The sequence below is a fragment of the Fringilla coelebs genome (genome assembly GCF_963513975.1).
Source record: "Fringilla coelebs genome assembly, chromosome: 1".
NCBI lineage: Eukaryota > Metazoa > Chordata > Aves > Passeriformes > Fringillidae > Fringilla > Fringilla coelebs.
This window is the reverse complement of record NC_140028.1, coordinates 9989582-10011751: the sequence shown is the minus strand read 5'-3', so window position 1 is coordinate 10011751 and position 22170 is coordinate 9989582. Positions and strand designations below refer to the sequence as shown.

Below are 22170 nucleotides of genomic sequence, written 5' to 3'. Positions count from 1 at the left end.
CAGGAGACTTTGTCCTCCAGGGCTGAACTGAACATGTCTTAGGCACAGCGGATGACATGAGTCACTCAAGGTTAAACAGGGATTTTATTGATATCTAGTGTTATTTGATAGTTCCTTAAAGTCTGCTTTATCTCAAGTTTTTTAAGCTATCATTTAGGGATACCCTGGATAGAAAATAGGGAAGGGACATGGGAGCAAATGGAAATGTACCAGACAAAAGCCATGAGAGGTTACAACATTCCAGACCCGCTGGATTAAAATGTTATCTCAGAGAGTTAGGCAAGGACAAACATTTTCCTTTGTGAAACCTGTGGGTGTTGTTCTGCTGTTAGTCATGGTGAACGCTTCAGTGTGGCGAGCTAGAAGAAGTCAAACTGACATCAAAAGTACAGAGAGTGCTGTGGGAAAGAGTTTATTCAGTCCTTGGCTGACAGAATATACCAGAGACACATAATGAAGGATTAGGCTTCTCCTGAAACGTTGCTAGCAGAGGAGACATATAGTGCAGGATTCATTTTGCACTGACAGGGGTGTGATTTAGGACTAATTCCTTTGAAGACACTGGCTTATTCTGGTTTAAAACAAGGATGGGATTAGCTTCAAACCCTGATATTTACCGTGAGCCAAATTCTCCTTGCCTGACAATACAAGCCATGCCTTTGTTTTCCCTGCTTGTATAAGCAGGAGAAACAGAAACTGGACTGTTCATGGAATATTAAATAAATGACGCAAAGCAAAACAACCCCTGTCTCTGATGTTGAATAATGAATCCTGCTGATACAAGGAATGCTTCTGGAGACTGTTAAAACTTGGTGGACATAAACTAACAAGAGAAGCCCCTCAGATTATTTACATAAGGATGGCTGGATACAGGATTGGATACAATGCACAGCCGTGAATGATGTGGACATTTTTGCAGTTTGGGTTGTGTAAAGGAACCCACTGAGGAGCAAGGTCAGTCTTTACCTGCTCACACAGAAGCTGATTGTCTTCAAAAGGAAATTATCTTGAGCAAAACAGTGTTTGGTCTTACTGAATATTTAGCTCACAGATTTAATATTTAAGTCAATATCACTGTAGTCAAGATACATAAATATTGTGCTCCTAGGAGCACTCAAGCAGAACAGTGCTTGAAAAGAAATTGAGCGTGGTTTTGGACATGCTGGCATATGAATATCAAGGCTGATGACACTGTGTTTTGTGGCACAAAAACCATCCCATCATTTCAGCCAGGAATTAGCTGATAAAGTTGATTTCTTACCGGAATTTCAGGCAAGGGAGAGAACATTACTTCTGAGCTGTAAAAAAGAAAACCAAAGACAATCAGTTTTATAAACTGGTCTTCCAACTGGTTAATATTTTTTGAAAGCCAGACAGTTCTAGTAGTTAAATTATGAAAGGGTTGAAGGAGGAAGGTCACAGGTAATGACAGGGTGAGACACTTCATTGACACTTGATCCAGATTCCATCTGTTCGATGGAGATATTCATCCTGTCCCTGATGGGTTTTTTAGCAGTCTCTTCCAACAGTCTTGATCTGTTAGATATCAAAACATTGAAACAAAGCACTTCAGATATCCAAAGGAATCACTTATGGCTCCTCCCTGATAACAGTTTGAATATTTTCATATTCCTACAAGGATGAAATCTGTTCTTACTGCACAAGTTCTGCTACTCAGCCAGTTAGCATTGATCAGATTGTTTCAAACAGGAAAAAAAAAAAAGAGAAATTTTCTGTTCTTAAAGTAAAATAAAGCCCCAGCCAAGTTCCATTGTTCAAGTTATTCTTGTTTAGATAGTGTGGTGCTGAAAGCAATTAAAGCCATGCCTGTAGACAGCACCATGAACTCACTAGTTGATATAAAGCTGATATCTCAGTGCTGACACTGTACAGTAACTACGTCTGTAACCTATATCAAACTCTAGGTAGAAACAGGAACAAGTTGAAATGACTTCTCCATGTTGTCATCCTCATGAATATTCACCTCTATTTGTCAGCACAATTAATCATTATATGGGTACAAACTTTACATATTTTTCCAATAAATGCACTGTGCAGTAGTATCATAAATTACTTTTTCCAGGCAATTTGGTCTTCTTTCTTACCTTCTGACATGTTCCTATACAGTATTTCAAACAGAGTTTATAAAAAGAGACAAGGACTCTAAGTCATGCCAGTTATTGCTTTTAAGGAAAAAATATTGATTATAAAAGTAGAACTATGTGACCTAATACCTCACAAGATGATATTAAAAATACAAATATCGGGGAACAATACTTGGAGACAAGCAAGATAAATATGGAGAGTCAGAATACTTTTATGAAGTGCTAATTTTTTAAAAGTGTGTGTGTTTCTATATTAAAATTTTCAGTTCTTGGAAGAATTTGGAAAAACCCCAAATTTCACCCTCACATCTCCTATGTTTCCCTAAGTAGTAAAGCAGTGCAATTACTGCATTTCTGAAAACTTCAGAGTTTTAGGTGTGGAAATGCCTTTCTTAGGCTGATACATGTCTGGTAGCCCCCAGAAGGGAAAATGTGGCAACATAGAAATATTTAAGTTTCAGAACACACCTGCAGCATGTGGGAAGCATGTGGCACTCCTCAGCTCTCAGTTCAACTGGAAAACTGAAATTAAAACGTCATTGCCACTCAGAGATCCAAAATCTCTCCTCTAGGAGGTGTCAGCTCTTGCTGACCTCAGTATTCAATAAAAACTCTCTGCTGGATGACAAGACATCTGGAAAAATGCATCTTAATCCATACAGTGTCAATGTATGGATCATCTTTAAAATTATTATTATGATGAAAACCTCAAGATGTTCTACCTTTACCTACCACCTGACTTCCACTAAGAACAAGAGTATTTTGCCTGTGTGTTTAATACCATCCTCCCTCTTGAACAAAAATTCCAGCATAATTTGCAAAGTACTCATTTTTCAGAGTCCTGTGTCTAGCAGGAGCAGAAATGGTTGTCTGAAAATCTTTCATTAAAGTTGTCTGTACAATTATTCTGAATGACTACTACTGATTTTGTAGTCTGTGAATGAAAGCATTTTGCTGAAAGACTGAATCGCCCTTCACGACACGAAAAACGGGATTAAAATATCCTGCCAAGGTCAGAGTTTATTGCCCTTGAAGGGAACATTAGCCAACAGGTCCCCTGAGTTAAAATTGTCTGCTACTATGGCCTTTCTCATTATTGGAGAAGGAAGGAAATATTTTGTGTCTGTTCCACAGTAAAGGCCCAATTCCCTGTTGGTGTCAGAGCAGGATGCTCAGCTTTAAGGAAGGAGCTTGGTTACTGCAGTGACAGAAAGCATCCTCAGGTCTAATCAACCTGTTGTGGCTGTCACACATGGAGAAACTTGGCAACAGACAAGATGTTCCATGAGCATTCCCAGAGTTTAGGATGGATTTTTAAAGGCAAAGTTTGACACCGGACTCTTCCACCTCTTAATGATTCTCCAGCTACTCAGCAAGCAGTAATTAATCTCTATATTTACTTATGTACTCCTATCTGGTTTCCATTATTTTCATGTGCACCACATATCTAGGAATAGCCCTAAAGTCAGCTGCAGTCCCAAAGTAATGTACACAATTACTGCAATATTTGCTCAGAGCAGGAACATCCAGGAAAATTCTTATTCTTTATAATTAAGTGGTATATGCACACTTAAACAATAGAAAGAATCTAAAATAACACTGCTCCTCTGAAAATATTTATGTATATGTATATAGATATATATATGTATCCATGAAAATAAATAAATCAGACCAGGATAATGATATAAGATGAGGAAGATTAAAGGTAAAATAAAATGAGCTGATGATGACCTAAAAATTTCAATGGACAAAACCAACTGTTATTCAATCAACAAATTCACTCCTTGGGTTTTTGGCTTTGAAGTTTACATGACTTAGCAACACAGCCTCTCCACCAGTTGTTACTCTCTTGGAAGAGAAAATCAGATTCTTCATTTTCTTACACCATCAACAATATTATTTGCTATTATTTGATCTAACATTTCTGTAGCAAACCACAGATATAAATACCTGAAGCTGTGGAATTTCAGGCTACATAAATGAAAATAATTCAGACTAATGCATCAGCCTCTGCGCAGCAATCACTATATATATGAAGTGGTTTACTTCTTTGGAAACTGGGGATGAGAATACTTTGCATCATAGTCAAAATTAGGAGCAAGTATCATTTAATTATAGAAAGTAGGGCATGAGAGGACTTTGATAAGTCACTTAACCCATGCTCTGGGGTCCTGGATATTACCTAAATCACTCCTAAAAATTACCTCTCTAAACTGTTTAATTATACCTCAAGGTAAAACTTTCCAAGCAAAATGAGGTTATTCAAGATACTGTTATTAGGTTGTTTTTTCAAGATTTCTCCTACTATCTAATGTAGCTATTCCATAGAATAACTTAACCCATCATGTCACAATCACTCATAGATGAAACAAAGAGCAATTGAATTCTTCCTCTCTGTAGCAACCCCTTCCATATTTGAAAGTTGTCACAACTGTCTCTTCATTTTCCTTTAGAGTAATCCCCTATCCTGAGAAGCAGTAAAAATAAACAGGATCCACTGCAACAGAAAACAGTATGTTTAAAGATCATCAGTGCTTTCTTGGCAGAAGGTTAGTTTCTACTTTTATTTTTTTTAAAGGATAGTTGTTGGATAGATGGATCTGTTGCTCAAAACATTGTTCTAACTTTGGCAGACTGACTGCCAGAGGGTAAACCTGCCTCCAGCTTTCTTTGGCACTTAAGACTGCTGAGAAAGCTGCAGGGAGACCACAGTACACACACACACACACACACACACACACACTCACTCTTATATCACATCTCTGATCATAAACGTAGCAATCTCACTATGTGAAACTGGGTTGTTGGTACTGGTACAGGAATTTTTTTTTTTGCTGGTAGAAAGAAAGACGTGTATCAATAATATTGTTCAAACTCTTCCACTTGTAATATTGCACAGACCACAGAGACCTAGAAAGTGGAGACAGAATTGTTCTCCAGAAGAAGTGTGGAGTGAGCATGTGCCTTATGTTTGCAGTAAGTTTCTGCTCTGGCAGTGCTTGATGTCTGTAGATGGGGACGGGGAAGACAGGGCTGCTGCTTTGAGCTTTGAACCATATGATGGGGATAAACCCACAGAACAACACCCATGAAGAAATGAGAGCTGAAGATATGTGGTAGACTCTAGAGTTCTAGGTTTAGGGTTCGACTTGATGATCCAAAGAAATGATTGCATGATTCTATGACACAGACCTGCAGGCAAGGCCCTCCCATGGCTTGGGGCTAGAAGGGACTGTGCAGAAGGCACAGCATGTGAACCAGGTGTCACCCTGTGATGACAGGAGATGCGCCTTGCACATGACCATGTAACCATGTTCAGCCTGGATTCCTCTGTTAGTTCTGCCCTCCAGATAGATCCTCAGTAGATCTTTGTATCTGCTTTCTTGAAACAATACCTGTACTGCTATCACAGAATGGAAAGGACTTCTGGAGATCATACTGTCAGATCTTCCTCAAAGCAGGATGACCTGCAAGCTGCTTAGGATCTTATCCCATCAGATTTTGAATATTCTCAAGAATGAAGACTTCACAACATCTCTAGGCAACCTGTCATAGAGTTCATTCACATTTAGAGTAAAAAATGATTTTTTTTAATGTAAAAGTGGAATTTAATGAATTTCAGTTCATGCACATTGATTATCATTCTGTCTCTGGGCACTGCTGAGAAAAGTTTGTCTCCTTACTTTTGAGTAATATATTCATGCATAATTATCAGATTACCACCCCTCACATACCCCTGTTCCTTCTCATTCCAGCCTGAACAGTCCCAGCTCTCTCAGCTTTTCCTCATCTGGCAGCTCCTCATAGCCCTTCTCTGGACTAACTCAGGATAGCTAACCATCTATCCTTCCATGTTTTGGAGACCACAAGTTTTGTACAAATTCTGCAAGAAAATTCTGGGCGTTTTGTGTATTTATGTGTTTATGAGTTGGATATTTAATGATTTCCTTATTTGTAGGATACTCTAGCATTTTCTTTTTTCCTTTTCTGAGAATTCCTTGAATTGTCATTCTGTAGTAAAGGGTACTAAGCTTTGACTAAACACCTTTCAAGCTCTCTTAAAATCTGCAGCTGTGAATCCATATTGCTGTTAGCCAGAATATGACAGTTTAATTTCCAGATTATAGTTTAATGATAGTAATTAGAAAAAACATCGCTTAATTAATGGTGTGCATATTTTCCATTTTTAAATTGCACCTATAAACCATCTTCAGATATACACAAACTTTAGGGACATAGTAAATATTATTTTGACTTGCAAATGTAATTACTGAGCCTGAAAGCAAGTTACAAAAAAAGGAATAAAGCATGAAATTTTACAGCATTACTTTTGCTGAGTATTCGCATAATATAATAAAAATATATGTAAATCTATGAATTGGTCTGAACCTTTAGAAATTTAAATATGAAATCTTGCTAGATATATACATTGCTTTTAGATTAAAAAAAAATCAACTAGGTCAATCCAAATTACAGAAGCTTTGCATTGCAAAAGAAAATCAGAAGTGATCTTAAATCCTCTTCCTTCTTGTACACCGTCAGAAGTGTTCTTTAATAAATTCACTTGGATAGACCATTTTTAAACTTGGTGTGGAAGTTAGCATGATCTGGTGTCATGGAAAACAATCTGGCCAGCAAAGTTCTGTTGACTGCTTGAAGAGGAATGGAGCAACTACCTTAACAATCTTTGTAAAAATTCTAGGGGATTTTGAACAACTTAAACTTATACCAATCTTTATGTATATGAGAGCTTTTCTTGATTTGAATTTAAAATAATTGACATGTTAAGGTTCATTCTTTTACACTCATTCTCCAAAGTCACATTGCCTCGGAGACTTCTGTACTGAAAGCTTTTAGATTTTCTTGCTTTGATTGTTGATGAGATTTGAAGTAACTGAATGCTTGTCGTACGTAATATACCACAGAGTGTTATCAAAGAAAAGTGGTTGTCATGAGAAAATGTACCTTAAGAATAACCAGATATGAGTATTTTTACAGGGAAGAAAATAATAAGCCATTGAAAAAATAATTTCTAAGCAAGAAGAGCTATTGAGATTATAAGAAGATTAATGGGGGGTACCATCCTGTACCATCACACAGAAAATAGGAGCACTTCATGTGCACTTCTGGCATTTCTTACAGCCTCTCAGGTGGCTAATGGAACACAGCACACAAAAGCAATTCCATTAGCACAAATTAAATACATGTAATAAATTCTGCTTTTCCTATGGTTGTCAGCAAACTGATATTACTCTCAGGATTGCAGACAACATGTAAATTGTCCTAGCATCAGTCAGAGTAGCATTTGCCTACATTTTGGAATGGAAAAATGGTTTTACAGCAATTTGTTAAACTTGTACAGCCCTTTAGGCAAGTTTCATATGACTTAAGTTCTGCTTAAGTCTCAAAAAAAAATTTTCACTGGCTTCTCTCAAGGACCTTCAGATCCTTGAGGAATCTCCTGTAAATCTCTCTGACCATTTTGAGTTATATTACACCCTTAATGTTTCAAGAATAAGTTACTATAAAGAATCATAGGATCAGTTAGGCTGGAAAAGACCTCTAAGACCATCAAGCCCAGCTGTTAACCCAGCACTACTAAGTCCATCACTAAACCATGTCCCTAAGTGTCACATCTACATGACTTTTAAGTCCCTCCAGGGATGGTGACACCACCACTCCCATGCACAGCCTGTTCCTGTTGAAAATCCTTTTGATGAAGGAATTTTTCCCATTATCTAATCTAAACCTCTTCTGGGGAAATTTGAGGCCACATCCTCTCATCCTGTCTCTTGTTATTTGGGAAAAGAGAGCAACCCCCACCTGGCTACAGCCTCCTGTCAGGCAGTTGTAGAGAGTGATAAGGGCTCTCCTGATTCTCCTTTTCTCCTGGCTGAACACCCACACCCCCCTCAGCTGCTCCTCTTCAGACTTGTGCTCTAGACCCTTGCCCACCTTCATTGCCCTTCTCTGGACACATTCCAGCCCCTCAATGTCTTTCCTGCAGTGAGGGGCCCAGAACTGGACACAGGATTTGACGCATGGCCTCACCAGTGCCCAGTACAGGGGGACAATCTGTGCCCTGGCCCTGCTGCCCACACTACTGCTGATACAGGCCAGCTGCCATTGGCCTTCTGGGCCACCTGAGCACACACTGGCTCATGTTCAGGCAGCTGTTGACCAGCACTCCCAGGTCCTTTTCTATCTATATGACATCTACTTTTACATCTTCTCAGTACAGGAGGCTGTTAGAGTCGCTGATGATCAGGCTGGAATAGAATAGAATAGAATAGAATAGAATAGAATAGAATAGAATAGAATAGAATAGAATAGAATAGAATATTTCAGTTTCATGGCACTTATAACAGCCAGCTGCCTGACCACTTCAGGGACCATCAAAAGTTAAAGCCCATTGTGCTTTAACCAAATGCCTCTTAGATACTGACAAACTTGGGGCATTGATCACCTCTCTAGGGAGCCTGTTCCAATATTTTAACACCCTCTGGGTAGAGAAATGCATCCTAATGTCTATTCTCTGATGTCCCTGGTCCAGCTTTGGACCATTCCCACATGTCCTGTCAATGGATCCCAGGAAGAAGAGCTCAGCACCTCTCCAACCCCTTCCCTTCCTCAAGAAGCTGTTAGAGAGCAACAGGGTCACACCTCAGCCTCCTCCTCTCTGAACTAGACAAAACCAGAGTTCTTAACTTCTCCCAACAGGACATACCTTCCAATTCTGAAGAGAATTATGTGGAACCAGGTCTTTAAAGAAAGAATAAAGTTAAATGCATGCATTCCACTATATTCAATGGATTCATACTTCAACAAAAAACGTGATATGGCTGAAAGAAGCCAATGCAGTAGAAGATGTTGGGATGTTTTACACAAAACTCTCAAAGCAATTGAATATTAGTCACTTATTGCAGCAGCTGAGGAAGGCAAATTTTCAAATCAAATGAAGCTCTGAAATGCATAAAGATATGTGTGGGTCACCACAGACCTATGAGTAATTTAGTGATGGAATGGGTATGATCCTCATTCTCAATCCCTAGCTGAAATCTATGGTGAATATTACTCCTTCCTCAAAAAGAACAAGCATACTAAATTACACTGAGCACAGGTGGGTTGATTTCTATGTCAATTATAACCCTGTCTAGTATGCTTATGAAGCCTATTCATATTATTGAGCATTGGGGGTATTTTCCCATATGACAAGAGGATCATAGGATAAAAGAATGTGTATATCTAGATCTTATGCCATTATTTGAATGACTTCCTTGAGATCTAAGTAATTTATTTACCTTAAATCCTATCTCCAGAATTATATAACCTCTGCTACATGTATATAATGTAATATCATGTAATATCACGTAATATAATTTAGTTTTTCTGTGCTGAATAATTTTCCTGGTTTTTACTATTTCTTCTTTGCACTGTGGTGATAGTTATGGATTTATGAATGAGTCTTCTACTGTGGCAGACCTAATGCAAGGAACACAGAATAGACAGCTACCTCCCTGAATAGTTCTAAGGTAAATGAAGCAGGAGAGTTTGAACAAAGGAGAAATAATAGAGTGCCTAAAGATTGCAACAACCCAAAGACATAAACTGATTTTCAAAATAAAGATTCTGAAAATATTGAATGTTTCCATTAATTTAATTGAAGAAGAATTTCTGCATTTTTTTAAGGGAAAGGAAAGCAAAGATAGAGGAAAATACAAAACTGTAAAGTGATGATTAAATCAAAATTTAAAAATAAAATTGAAGTAAAAAATTATATTATTGAACTCAGACATTATTTCATTTATACTGGGGCCTACTGTTATCTAAATTTAAACTAATGCATCATATAAAATTATAAGACCAACTTCAGACTATTTGGAAGAAGTACAATTATTTGTTGTGATTATAGAAAAAAAAATGGCTTGTGTTAGTTTTGATGGTTTTTTACACTGATATACTTCAGCTGCTTCACAGACTGTAACAATGGTTAATTAATGAACTTCACAGCCTTCCTCTCTCCTCTAGAGCTAACTGCATGAAACCTTGCAGCAGGAGAAGCTGGCAAATGAAATTGCAGCATTTCTTTAAATAGTTACTAATAAATACAACTCGTATGACAAAACATTCCTCTGTCAGCCAATGGCTGCTTGCCTTGCACTTCATCCTGTGTACAGTTCCTGATATTTTTGTTCTAGGTTAAGTAGCACCACACTGGTATCTCTGTCAGCAGACCTGGCTGTTTGGAGAGATAAGCATGACAGAGCTTTCAGAGAGATTCCTGGAGGAGCTGGATGTCTACATTTGCGTTCTTTTTCAGAAGAACTGTGGATTCACAGGAAAAAATTTCCCTAAAGAGAATCCTGACAAGTCATCTTCATGATTCACCTAAAAATCCTCATATCTATGGCATTCTTTGTATTGCATTATGTGGGCTTTAAATCAAGGATATAAATGAAGCTGTTGGAAGCCTGTGAGTAATTCAGTTCTTAATATCACTTAGAAAAATCTTTCATTTCAAGAAATTCCAGATCCTCAGGACTTTTTGTGCTTGATCACTTTTGATGGTCTCTTCCATCCCTGGTTTGAATGACTGAGACTGCTAACAAAATGCTCAAGATTCACTGCAGCACTAACCCAGTCATTTGCATTCATCTCCCTCCTTGGGTCAGACTGAAACTTTACAGTCCTTTCTGCACTCATGATAGGTACAAGCTGCACTGAACCAAGAACTTGTGACAGAACTTGTCTTTGTAAGAAAGGCAAGATGAAGAAAAAATGGCTCATAAGCCACAAAGCAAGGTCCTTGAGCAACTCATTTGCAGACACATAACTACAAGAGTTTAATTCAGAAGCCTATGTTGAATGCCACCATACTCTTACTGATCCTCGCATGCATGCTAAAAGACTCTGCGACTATGAAAGGCAGGGAGTATGTCTAAAACCTCAATTTTCCCTAATTTCCATCGGTTTCCCTGATTTGCAGAATCACTGTGATGCTTTCACCTACAAACTTGGACTTTTCAGCACTCTGAAAAAGAGGTTCAAAATTCATCATGTCAGAGTGGAGATCAAACTGTACAGTCTGCTGTATAGGAACCTGTGTTCAAGGGAATGATTTAACAACATTATATAAAACAATAAAATGTTGAGTAAGGACACCTCCAGTGATGAATTCCATAAGCAGTTGGCTACAGAGTCAATATCATTGTTTTTTAATTTTTTCTTTTTTCACATTGCATCTTAAACTTTTATCTTCACAGAAGAGCAGTTGTGCTAGGAATGGGTTTGCTTTGGAAACTCTCTGGTGAGGTAAGAGAGACAGACTTCAATCCCCTCTAGGGAAAAAGGGATTCATCATTGGTCTGCCACATGCCAGGAATATTTTCATTACTACGTTTATTACACAGAGGAAGAGCACAATAACCTTGTCTACTGACATTGGACAGGTGCTGTGTGTGTAGCACAATTGCAAAATGTGTTCCAAGAAGATCAGTGTTTGGATGCTGGGTAGGGTAGGCTGCCTGATAACTTAGAGTTATTGAGACACTTCATGGGATGCACAGAAACAGAAATACAGTTAAGGGCAAGAAGGCTATACTTAAGAGAAATGTGATCATGTAGTCACAGACACTTTGAATGCAAGTTTGGAAGGGACCTCCGGGATCATCTGGTCCAGCCTTTCTTGTCAAAAGCACAGTCTAGACAAGATGGCCAAGCATCCTGTCCAGATGAATCCTAAAAGTGTCCGATGTCAATCAATCAATCACTTCCCTGGAGAGATTATTCTCATTGCAAATATTTTTCATCTTGTGTACAATCATAATCTCCCCAAGAGTTACTTTTACATATTACCCCTCACCTTTTCTATAAGACTCCTTGTAAGAAAGGTCTGATCTTGGTTTCCATCCTTAAAATACTAGAGGGTAAAAATGTCTCCCCTAAGCCTCCTTTATTCAAGGCTGAACAAACCAAGTTCTCTCAGCCTTTCCCCATACATCTGGCTTCCCCTTCTTTGCTCATCTTTGTGGCCTTTTTGGAGTCTGTCCAGCCAGTCCACTTTTTTTTTGTATAGCTGGGACCAAACCTGAACACAGTATTCCAGGCCAGGCAAATCCTGAATAAAGTGAGATAATGACTTCTTGATCTCTGCTGGGGATGTCAGCAGCCCAGCCTCCTGCTGGCCTCCTCTGCCCCAGCTGCGCACTGGTTACTCATTCTGAATTTGTTGTCCACCAGGACCCCAAGATCCCTTTCTATAAAGCTGCTTCCCAGCCAGGCACATTCCCAGCCTGTGCTACAGTCCTGGGTTATGTTTTTTAGATGCAACATCTTACACTTGTCCTTTTTGAACTTCATAGGGTAATTGCTAGCTCACTCTTCCAGACAATTCAGATCTTCCTGCAGGTGGGCTTTTCCTTTCCTTACTCAGTTTGGGACCATGGACAAACTTTATAAGGGTACACTTGATCCCATCTTCCAGATCACTTATAAAGACATTAAGCATCATTGAGCCCAATATTGATCCCATGGGGACCCCACTTGTGACAGGTTGTCACTTTGAAAGGAGCCACTTGCCACCACGCTATGGGTGCTGCCTTTCAGCCCACTCCCCACCATGGCACCGACCACTTGCCCAGACCCTTATACATTTTGTGCCTACAGGAAGGAGTGCCAGGCAGAAGCTGAGTAAGGATTTTCAGGTTTGGAGTTTCCATCAACCCAAGCATTAATTTAAAAGCGTAATTTTTTTTCTGCTTGCTAAATTTCACCTTTTATGTGAAACACTGTAGTTTATCTCATGCATAGCCAGATATTCTGAAATAATGAAAAGGTAAGGAGAAGTTGTTCTACCTTCAACCTTCCCTGCCTTCTGGAAAAAGACTAATCCCTTGAACAGCTCTAGTTTTGCCTTCTTCTCTTTCCTATTCCCATGACATCATTGAAGTGCTGAGAAGTGCAGTAAGAAGCTGAACTGGAGATGTTTATCCCCTTCAGACTTCTGTACAGGCTAATAAGGATCATTCAAACATGATCTGCTGTTAACTGTGAGCTGTAAGTGCACTGCTCTGGTATGTGATTATTTTGCATTAGATGTTGCTGTTTTGGAGCACATGCCTCTTTCTAGGCCATGAAAAACAACAAGCAAGCAATAAACAAACCCTTGAAAGCAACCCAGAAGTGTCTTGACAGCAGAAAAAAAAATCATATCAAATCTAGCATGGTAAGTTTTAGTGAGAGCAAGCACACTGACTGTTGTAAGCTGAAATTCACTGATGAAAGCAGGTTTCATTCATGGTTTTGCCTGAGTTCCTATATATTGGAGGCAATTAATCATCAAATATACTTAGTGCATCTGCCCTACTTAGCACAACAATGATGCAGCTACTCCAGAGAAAAGTGTATCCAATGCTAATCTAATTAAGCTGTGACCCACTGATACTGGTCAGGTGATATTACAGGATATAAAAGGAAAGCACTTCGTAATCCAGTCTAAAATCACACACTCAGTTTATAAGTAGTCCACAAAACACTACAGCAGAAAAATGCATAGCAAATAATGCTACAAAAGCAAACATTAGGAGAAAGGTTGAGTGCTTGGATTCTGCTTCTGAAATGGTAGCTAACTTTGAAATGTCCTTATACTTTACAGATTGGATAGATTTTCCACAAGCATTTTCCTTGCTGAAGAAAATTAGAAATTTTGAAGAGATGAGTGTGTTTTTGCATATACTCATGTTCTGATATTTATGATCAGATTTTGGAAAACATGCAACTGAAACGCATGCAAAAGCTGTCAGTTTCCATTGTACAATTACACAGATTTATCTCTGTAGGGCTCCTTGTGACTCCATAAATTCTGCCTTTCTCTCTATTAATAACACAGAGAGAGGATCTGGGGAAAAAATAAGCAGGGAAAAAATAATTCACAGAACTGCCTAGGCTTGTAAAGATAGAGGGAAAAGAATGAGTTTACCCAGTCTTATTATTATCCACTTTAGGGTGATTTCTGAATGTGTTTTTAAAGTTTTATTTAATATGCATAATTTAGGACTTGGTTCTGCAAGGGATCCCTTATATATGTGATTTAGTAATCAGAGTAGTCTTACTGACTCTGGTGGAACTTGCTCATGTGAATGAAGAGTGCAAAGGCAGAGGATTAAAATCCAGAGTATGTGTGTAGTTTACGTAATTTCAAGCCTGTCAAAACTCATGTCTATATTATCATCTGCCGATGTTACATAACATGAAGGAGCTCTGAGTTGTCTGTTCTTCCTCATATGCCTGAAACACATGTGGTCCTTGAAATTTCAGATAGCATACATTGTTACCCAGGAAAAAGTAAAAATAAACACAATACAAATAAAATTTCATTTTGGGGAAAGTCAGAGACAAACACTACCCCATCATGGTATCTGGCCAGGCACACAAATCCGTACACTGCACTTGTTTACCAGTAAGGTCTTTTATTCTCATTTGCTTCCTGACCAAATCTTTAATCGGTATCAGTGCAGGCTTTACCTAAGTCATGGTATCAGTCTCTTTTTCATGGTTCCCCTCAAGCTGAGCAGCAGCACATTCCTCAGCATTTCAGGCTGGAGTCAGTTTGGCTAAAGAGTGATCATATCCCCCCAGAAATACTCAACACTTAGCAGGATTGAAATTAGTGACTTTGGGTTTTTGTTCTTGTTACTTTACAAAAATCTAATTTCAAGCCTTTCTCCTTCACCTTTTTCTAGGATGCTAGGGAAGAAAAATCAGGTGACATCTTAAGAGTTACTGGAAGAAAAAAAAGGTAAACAGAATAAATTATTTGTATTCATGATAATCCATAAAAACTACAACAAATCGTGAACCAAGAAGCAGTACTGCATGCTTGTATGCAGCTTTACTAATGGTTTGACCTGCTTGTAAACAAACTTGTCAGTGAAACCTAAACTTAACTAAGAGGTTAGGGAAAAACACATCAAAGCACTTGATTTTCCTTTTGTGTAAACTGTCACAGCTTTATGAGTTTAGATAGATGTATGGCTGATGTGTGACTAAGATAATCACAACCATTTTGCCCACGGAGGCTACTGGGTCCAATACTAAATTGACCCAAGACTGTTTGTAGCATGATCTGAGTTTCACCATCTGCTTTTTTTTTTCGTTGCATACTTTAATTCCTGGTTTTTGTCCAGTGTAAGCATCTGTCTGCATCCTGAGGCAGAGCAAGATGCTCACAGATATTGCTACATAATCAAATAGTTCATTTAGTCTTGTAAAGCTTCTTTGAAGGGAAGATCCTGTCTTTTACCTGAGAAAGTAAGCCTTGAGATAAAAGAGAATGTTTTGCCTGCAGGAGGAAGAAATCTTTGTTGGCTGGAAGGTTTCTACCTAACCTTGATGACACAGTCATTTAAATTATCTGTCTTCACCTATGAAGCAACCATCAGCCGCAAAAGCCCTCGTCCACTAATGCTCGAGAGCGCTCAGCAATCCTCTGCCAAAAGTAAGAAAATGGTGCAACGCTAGAAAGTGCCAAAGTAGGGCTGTGCCTCACCCGGGCACCAGCTCTGGCTCCCCGGGGCCGAGCCCATGCCCGCCCGGCAAGGGGTGGCCCGGGAGGGTGAGGGCCGTGGGGTCTGGGCCGCGGAGGGACGAGGGGTCGTGGGCGAGCTCGGTCCCCGCGGGGCAGCTGGAGGGAGGGAGGTCCCGGTCCCCGGGGGCTGCTGGAGGGAGCCCCGATGCCCACGGGGCAGCTGGAGGGAGGGAGGTCCCGGTGCCCATGGGGCCGCTGGAGGGAGCCCCGGTGCCCATGGGGCTGCTGGAGGGAGCCCCCGGTGCCCATGGGGCCGCTGGAGGGAGGGAGCCCCCGGTGCCCATGGGGCAGCTGGAGGGAGGGAGCCCCCGGTGCCCATGGGGCCGCTGGAGGGAGCCCTGGTGCCCATGGGGCCGCTGGAGGGAGGTCCCGGTGCCCATGGGGCCGCTGGAGGGAGGGAGGTCCCGGTGCCCATGGGGCCGCTGGAGGGAGCCCCGGTGCCCATGGGGCCGCTGGAGGGAGCCCCGGTGCCCATGGGGCCGCTGGAGGGAGGGAGGTCCCGGTGCCCATGGGGCCGCTGGAGGGAGCCCCCGGTGCCCATGGGGCCGCTGGAGGGAGGGAGGTCCCGGTGCCCATGGGGCCGCTGGAGGGAGCCCCCGGTGCCCATGGGGCCGCTGGAGGGAGCCCGGGGCCCGCGAGCCGCTGGAGGGAGCCCCCGGGCCGCGCCGCGCCGCCTTCAGCACCTCGCAGGCGGACAGCGCTCGGGGCCGCGCTCCGCACATCCCCCACGCCCCCCGCGCTGCCCTCCGCGCCCGAACCAGCGCCTCCCCGACCCCTCCGAGCTCCTCTGGCATCAGGTGGGAGGCAGCCCCGGGGCGGGGAAGGGTCCGGCCTCTCCCGCAGGGGCCGGAGGCAAAGGGGCGAAGCGGCGGGCTGTGTTAAGTGGTCCCTTGGCAGCCGGTGTAAATCAGCACCGACGTGTGAGAAGCTGCGTGGATCCCGTTAAGGAGATTTAGATACATAGTTCATGAAGGCAGTCATCTGGCTGGTAATCTCTCATTGTGCATCACTCAAAGGCAGTTTGTTCACACAACTGGCTGCAAAACACAGATACTAGTATGTCTCCTGGGAAATGTGTGTGTTCTGTGTGTGTGTAGCAGCTAAACAGCTGCGATACTGGTGCGTAATGAGATAGCAGCACATTACTCACAGCTCCAGGAGAGGACATGGAAGTAAATTACAAAATCAGCATAACTCATACAGCTTTTGACCTTTCACTAACAACACCAGCAGTGCATGGGAGTAGGACACGGCATGCAGCTGCAGTTCATTCATCAGCACATCACCAAGGGCTGGGCAACAACTCTGCCACAGCCTACCTGCCTCACAGGGCTCATCCAAGGCACAACACACCGGGGCAGCTTTTCCCAAAGCAGGGTGAGCCCAATCCCTGGAACATGAGGTGAGGCAGCCCACAGCTAACAAGTGCATGTAGTAAGGGCATGGGCAGGGGTGGGCAGGGGTTTCAGGAGGACCAGGGTCTAAGGAAGGTAGATGTGTCCCAAGAATCATGGACATCAAACTTCCAGGTGCAAGATCAGTCACTTACCAGGTGCACATCCCAACACTCATATAAATAACATGCCACCAGCAACAAATTCCTCTTTACCCTCCCTCCTTTTGGGATTATCTGACAGTATCTCCGCCCTTTTCTCCCCAATTCTGTTGAGCAAGCCAAATGGAGATGATAATCTGCTATGAATATTGATAGCACTGATATGTGACAGTCAGGAAAGGGAGGGAAACGGGAGCAGCAAGACTCTCCAGGATTAAGTTGTCCTAGTACCCACTATTTCTTGCCTTGCAGGGATATGGGGAGTTTGATGCATTCTCGCTTTACTGTGGAAGAAGTCATCTGTGTGTGAAGTCAGGTGAAACCTGGTTTTAACCCCTCAGACCTATCCTGACCAGCACTTCTCAGCAGTCTGCATCACACAACGCCCCACCATGTAACCATCACTCTGTCCTAGACATCACTTGTAAGAATTCAGCATAACAGCATTTGCCCTTTGACCATCGGCAGAAAAGGCTTCTTAGTGTCCTCTAACACAGTCTAGGATCTCACACCAAATCTCCCAGGGAAGCTTTGCTCTGGCTTCACTGAGTTTTTACTGGTTTCTCCTTGCAGAAGAGCAGCATGCTCTGCTCCTGTTTTCCCATAGTTTAGATCAAGCTACCCTTCACATATAAAAGTACCAGTTGCCCCAGCAGATTCAGAGTTTAAAGATTCTCTCTCTTGGGAGAGCTTCCCAAGACAGAGTCATGTCAAAACCCAAACCACTGCTGGAAGTCAGGGAGGGGAATAATAAATGACCCATCCTCCCCACTTGCCCCAGGAGCTTCTTTCCCCAATGCTATTTCAAGAGACAGCAATGTAGTGAATACAAGCAGAGAGGACAGGGTGCTTAGAAAGTCCCAACCCCCAGCTTGAGGTGAAACACTGGGATGGGCAATGGGAGACTGAAGAAGAGGAGACAAGAAGGTTGATTTTTTCCTATGATCTCCCCTCCATTCAATGAACTTCCAAGTACCTGATTAAAAGGGAAGGGATCCTTTGGGACATCCCCCCACAACTCCTCTCACTCAGGGTGATGGAAAGAGGACTGTTCCCACCCTCTCCTCACCACAGTACCTGGTTAAGAGAAGTCACAGCAAACCGGGGGATAACGAGCTGCATGACGAGCTGCAGGACAGAGGTGACCAGTCCAGCCAGGATGGCCCAGGTGAGTGGCAGCGGGAGCATGCTGTAGGTCGCAAAAAGTGTGAAAAGCACATAGCCAATGCCGTCCCCAAGGAGGCCACAGCCCAGTCCTGCCGCCAGGATTTGCGTGGCCATGGCCACCCAAGTGACAACACCACTGTACTGCAGGTAGGTGTATGAGGTCGTGTCCTTCCTGACCACCACTAAGGCACAGATCACCACCTCAATGCCGGTGAAGAAGCCCAAGAGGATGCCCTTAATGGGGTCCATGGGAGCAGAGGCCAGGGTCAAGTGGAGGAACAGCAGGGTCAGCTTGGTCAGCACGTCCAGGATGTTCATGACCACCTCAGATTTGCGCCGTTGACCCAAGAAGTAGCGCTGGTAAAGGCGCTCTAAGTCCCGAGACTTAAAGGAGTTGCGGAGAGTGGGGAAGATCACCCCGCGATATGTATAGCCCCAGTTGAGGAAGAAGTCGGAGTTGCTGGGGGCACAGTCTAGGGGCAGAAAGCCCAAGTCTCCACTGCTGCTTGTGCCCTCTGGGAAGACTTTGGTGCCTCCGTTGTTGTGGCGCTCGCTGCCCAAACTCCGTCCGGCCGACTGCCGCCGGAGGTGGTGCAGTGGGTGCGGGTGGTGGTTGGGGCAGCAGGTCTCGTCGGAGCTGAAGCCTTTGCCCCCGCCGCTGCTGCTGCCGCCGCTGCTGCTGCTGTGCTCCTGGATGAAGCGCTGCTCGGTGATGTGGCGCACGGCCGTCTGCCACAGTAGGCGCTGGGGTCTGCCGCTGCCGGGGGGAGTCCTGTTGATGGTGTAAAGTTCATCGCTGTCGCTCAAGCACCGCACCTCCGAGAGCTCCATGGCGGTGACTGGCGGGGGGCAGAGCACCGGCTGGCGAGGGGGGGCAGGAGCGGGGGGGGGACCCACCGTCTTTGGGGAGGGGAGCAGGGGGAGGGATGCAACCGCAGGAGAGGAGGGAGGGGATGTCGAAGGGAGGGGATGTCGAAAGACGGGTGGCGGCGGTGGTGTGGCGGTGCGGGGATCACATTTATAGGCAGGTCCCTGGGTCTGGCGGCGCGGCTGGCGGCGGGGCTGGTTGGCCGCCGGGGTCCGGGGGGCGGCTGCGCCGGCTTAGCGCAGGCGGCCCGAGCCCCGTGCCCGCTCCCGCGGCGCCCCGCGGAGCCGCATCCCGCGGAGCCCAGCTGCGGCGCAGACCCGGCGCCCCGGAGGGCTCGGTGCGCGCCCTCCTCGGAGCGGTGCGCAGGGGTGAAACCGAGCCGCGGGTTCCGAGAGGAGGTGGAGCAGGGAGGAGCGGAGCATCTACGGGCGCAGCCCCGCTGCCCGGTGGGCGATCCTCGGCCCCATCCGGAGGCCGGAGGCACGGAGTGGTGGGGGCAGCCGCCTTGCAGAGCCGGTCACAGAGGGCAGCTCCTCTCTCCGGGGATGCCGGGGCTCCGCTCCGAGGTCTGCTGCCCAGGAGTTGCTGTAATTCCCGCGGCTGCTGTCAACAGCAGCGCTGCGAGCTCGGGCAGGAGGGGAGAGGAGGCCAGGTCTCGGGCATCCTCGGTCACGGCGCCAGAGCCGCCGGCCGGGGGCTGCCCGCCCGCTTTCCCCCGGCGGCGGGGCATACCCCTGGCTCACGGGGCGCCTCTGCCCGGGGGAGAATCGGGGCTCCCATCCATCGCAGATACTCGGCTTGCTTGGCAACTGGGAAAAAAAAGGAGGGAAAAAAAAAGAAGGAAAGGGGGAGAAAAAAAAAGAGTCACATCAAACGCCAAATCTAAAAAAAAAAATCGAAAGAGCGGGGAATGAAAATCCCGCCCTAAACTCAGAGCTCTGGGCAGCCAGATGGGAGTATCCCAACTTCTCCGCGGGCCGGGGCAGGGAGTGCTCCGGCTGACGGGCTTCCCCGGCGGCAGGGAGGAGGAGGAGCTGCAGCGGGAAGGGATGAGGGCAAAGCGCAGGGAGCGCGGTGCCTGCGGGGCTGCGGGCAGCTGGCGGCGGATGCTGTCCCGGGAGCCGCGGGACGAGCACGGCGGAGCCGCCGACGCAGCTGCCGGAGTGGAGCTGCGGGCGGGCAGCCCGGAGGAGGCAGAGCCCGGCGCGGTCAGCTGATGCCCGCCACGTCGGCGGGGCTGCCAGCACCCCCCCCGGCCCGGTTAAAGCAGCCGCAGCCGAGGCTCTGGGAGGCGGAGAGCGGGTGGGGGCTGCCGCAGAGCAGGTCCCCTGGCCCCAGGAGGATCCTTCAAGCGTCACTTAGGTTTCTCTGAGCTGCCTTTCTGTAGGTGCCCCGGACTGTCCCGCCTTGCCTGACAGGTGCATCCCTCCACAGCGCTCAGTGAGACCTGATGCTGCAGCCGGGCATCCCTCTGCCCTGCCACAAGAAAGATGCTCAGGCCTTGCTTGGAGAGGCCACACTTGCCCAGGGTGTGGGCAAGTGAACCCCTCCACCTTGCCTGAGCAAGTTCAAACCTTCTCAGAAAGGTGATATCACTGCCAGGACTGTGGATTTGACCACCCTTAGTTTGATTAAGCTATCCTGACAGCTTTTACATTAAAGACACTGGAGAAATAACAGAATCTGTCCTGTGCACAGACACTGGATATAAAGCCACTCCTCCCTCCCCATGCTGGCAGATGAAATTGTTCCTGCTCTTCTTGTGGAGTCACTCTGTGCCAGCAAACCTGGATGCGTTGTGCATGGTGGCACAGCCTGGAGAGGAAGAGGTATCTATCTATATCTCTTCCACTCCTCCCTTGCCCAAAGTAAACCTCGTTAAAGTGTCTGAACCCTGTCCTGGGGGAAGGGCTGAAACCTCCAGTTTTGGAGCTGAAGTTATGCTTCTGGAAGCAGCTGAAACTATGCATTAGACTATGGCAAATTAAGGGAGGGGAGTTTTCTTTGTGTTTCAAAAGACAAGAGTGATGCCTTCTGAATTCTTTGAGATAAATATGCAGCTGCCTTCTAACAGCAGCAGTGTGGACAAAGGCCCTGCCTGGAAAGGAGCTGTGCTAACCCACAAGGAGCTCTGGCTTGTTGGGAGTTGGGGTGCTTAAAAATGGCATGTGATGTGTGACTTACAGTGTGCCTAAGCCTCCATGAACACCCTTTCAGCTGTCATGGCTTATATTATTATTATTATTATTATTATTATTATTATTATTATTATTATTATTATTATTATTACTATTGTCAAGAAGACATGGAGATTTAGGAAGGATTTCACTGATTGCTTCCGTATTTACACTACAATAAATTCAGGAACTCCAACCAAGTCTATGTCCCATGTGTGAGGCAGGTTTTGTACAGATATAAGCAGAGGAAATTCTTGTTCTCCAGAGCCCAGATAAGGAAAGAGTGGCATTTTTGTGAATAGAGATGGGTCTTTCCTGTGGTTCAGCATGACCCTGCTAACCTGGAAAGGGTTAATCCTGGTTTCACAATAGTAATAAAGACACATATCCTTGCTCCTAGATAAAGCCCATGGAAATTGTTGCATTACTTCAAGATGAAAATGATACTATAAAAGGAGAAATCCTACGCAAAAACTTATGTATTTATTTAATGAAAGAAATCATAATTATTAATGCTATTACCCCAGAGCACAGAAAGAAAGCATCTTTCTCATTCAGATTGCTCAACAAAATCATGATAAATAAAAGGAAAAGGAAACAAATATATAATGCAGTTCAGGAGACACCCATTCAAAAGAGATAAGATGAAACCAAGATAGGGACATCCCAGTTCTCTTATGTTACTGTATGCACTGAATCACAGTGCTGGCAGT

At 44.3% G+C, this 22170-nt stretch overlaps 1 protein-coding gene across 1 annotated transcript in view; it reads right to left on the bottom strand.

The window, feature by feature from the left end:
• ADCY8 (adenylate cyclase 8) overlaps window positions 1-19261 on the bottom strand; it is a gene marked incomplete at its 3' end in the record, with an annotated part of 115986 nt that extends 96725 nt beyond the window's left edge. Inside the window, exon 1 of the mRNA XM_084208275.1 lies at window positions 18323-19261. Coding sequence (XP_084064401.1) covers window positions 18323-19243 — 921 coding nt within the window. The 5' untranslated portion in view covers window positions 19244-19261. The remainder of the gene's footprint in view (window positions 1-18322) is intronic.
• Window positions 19262-22170: the final 2909 nt, after the last annotated feature.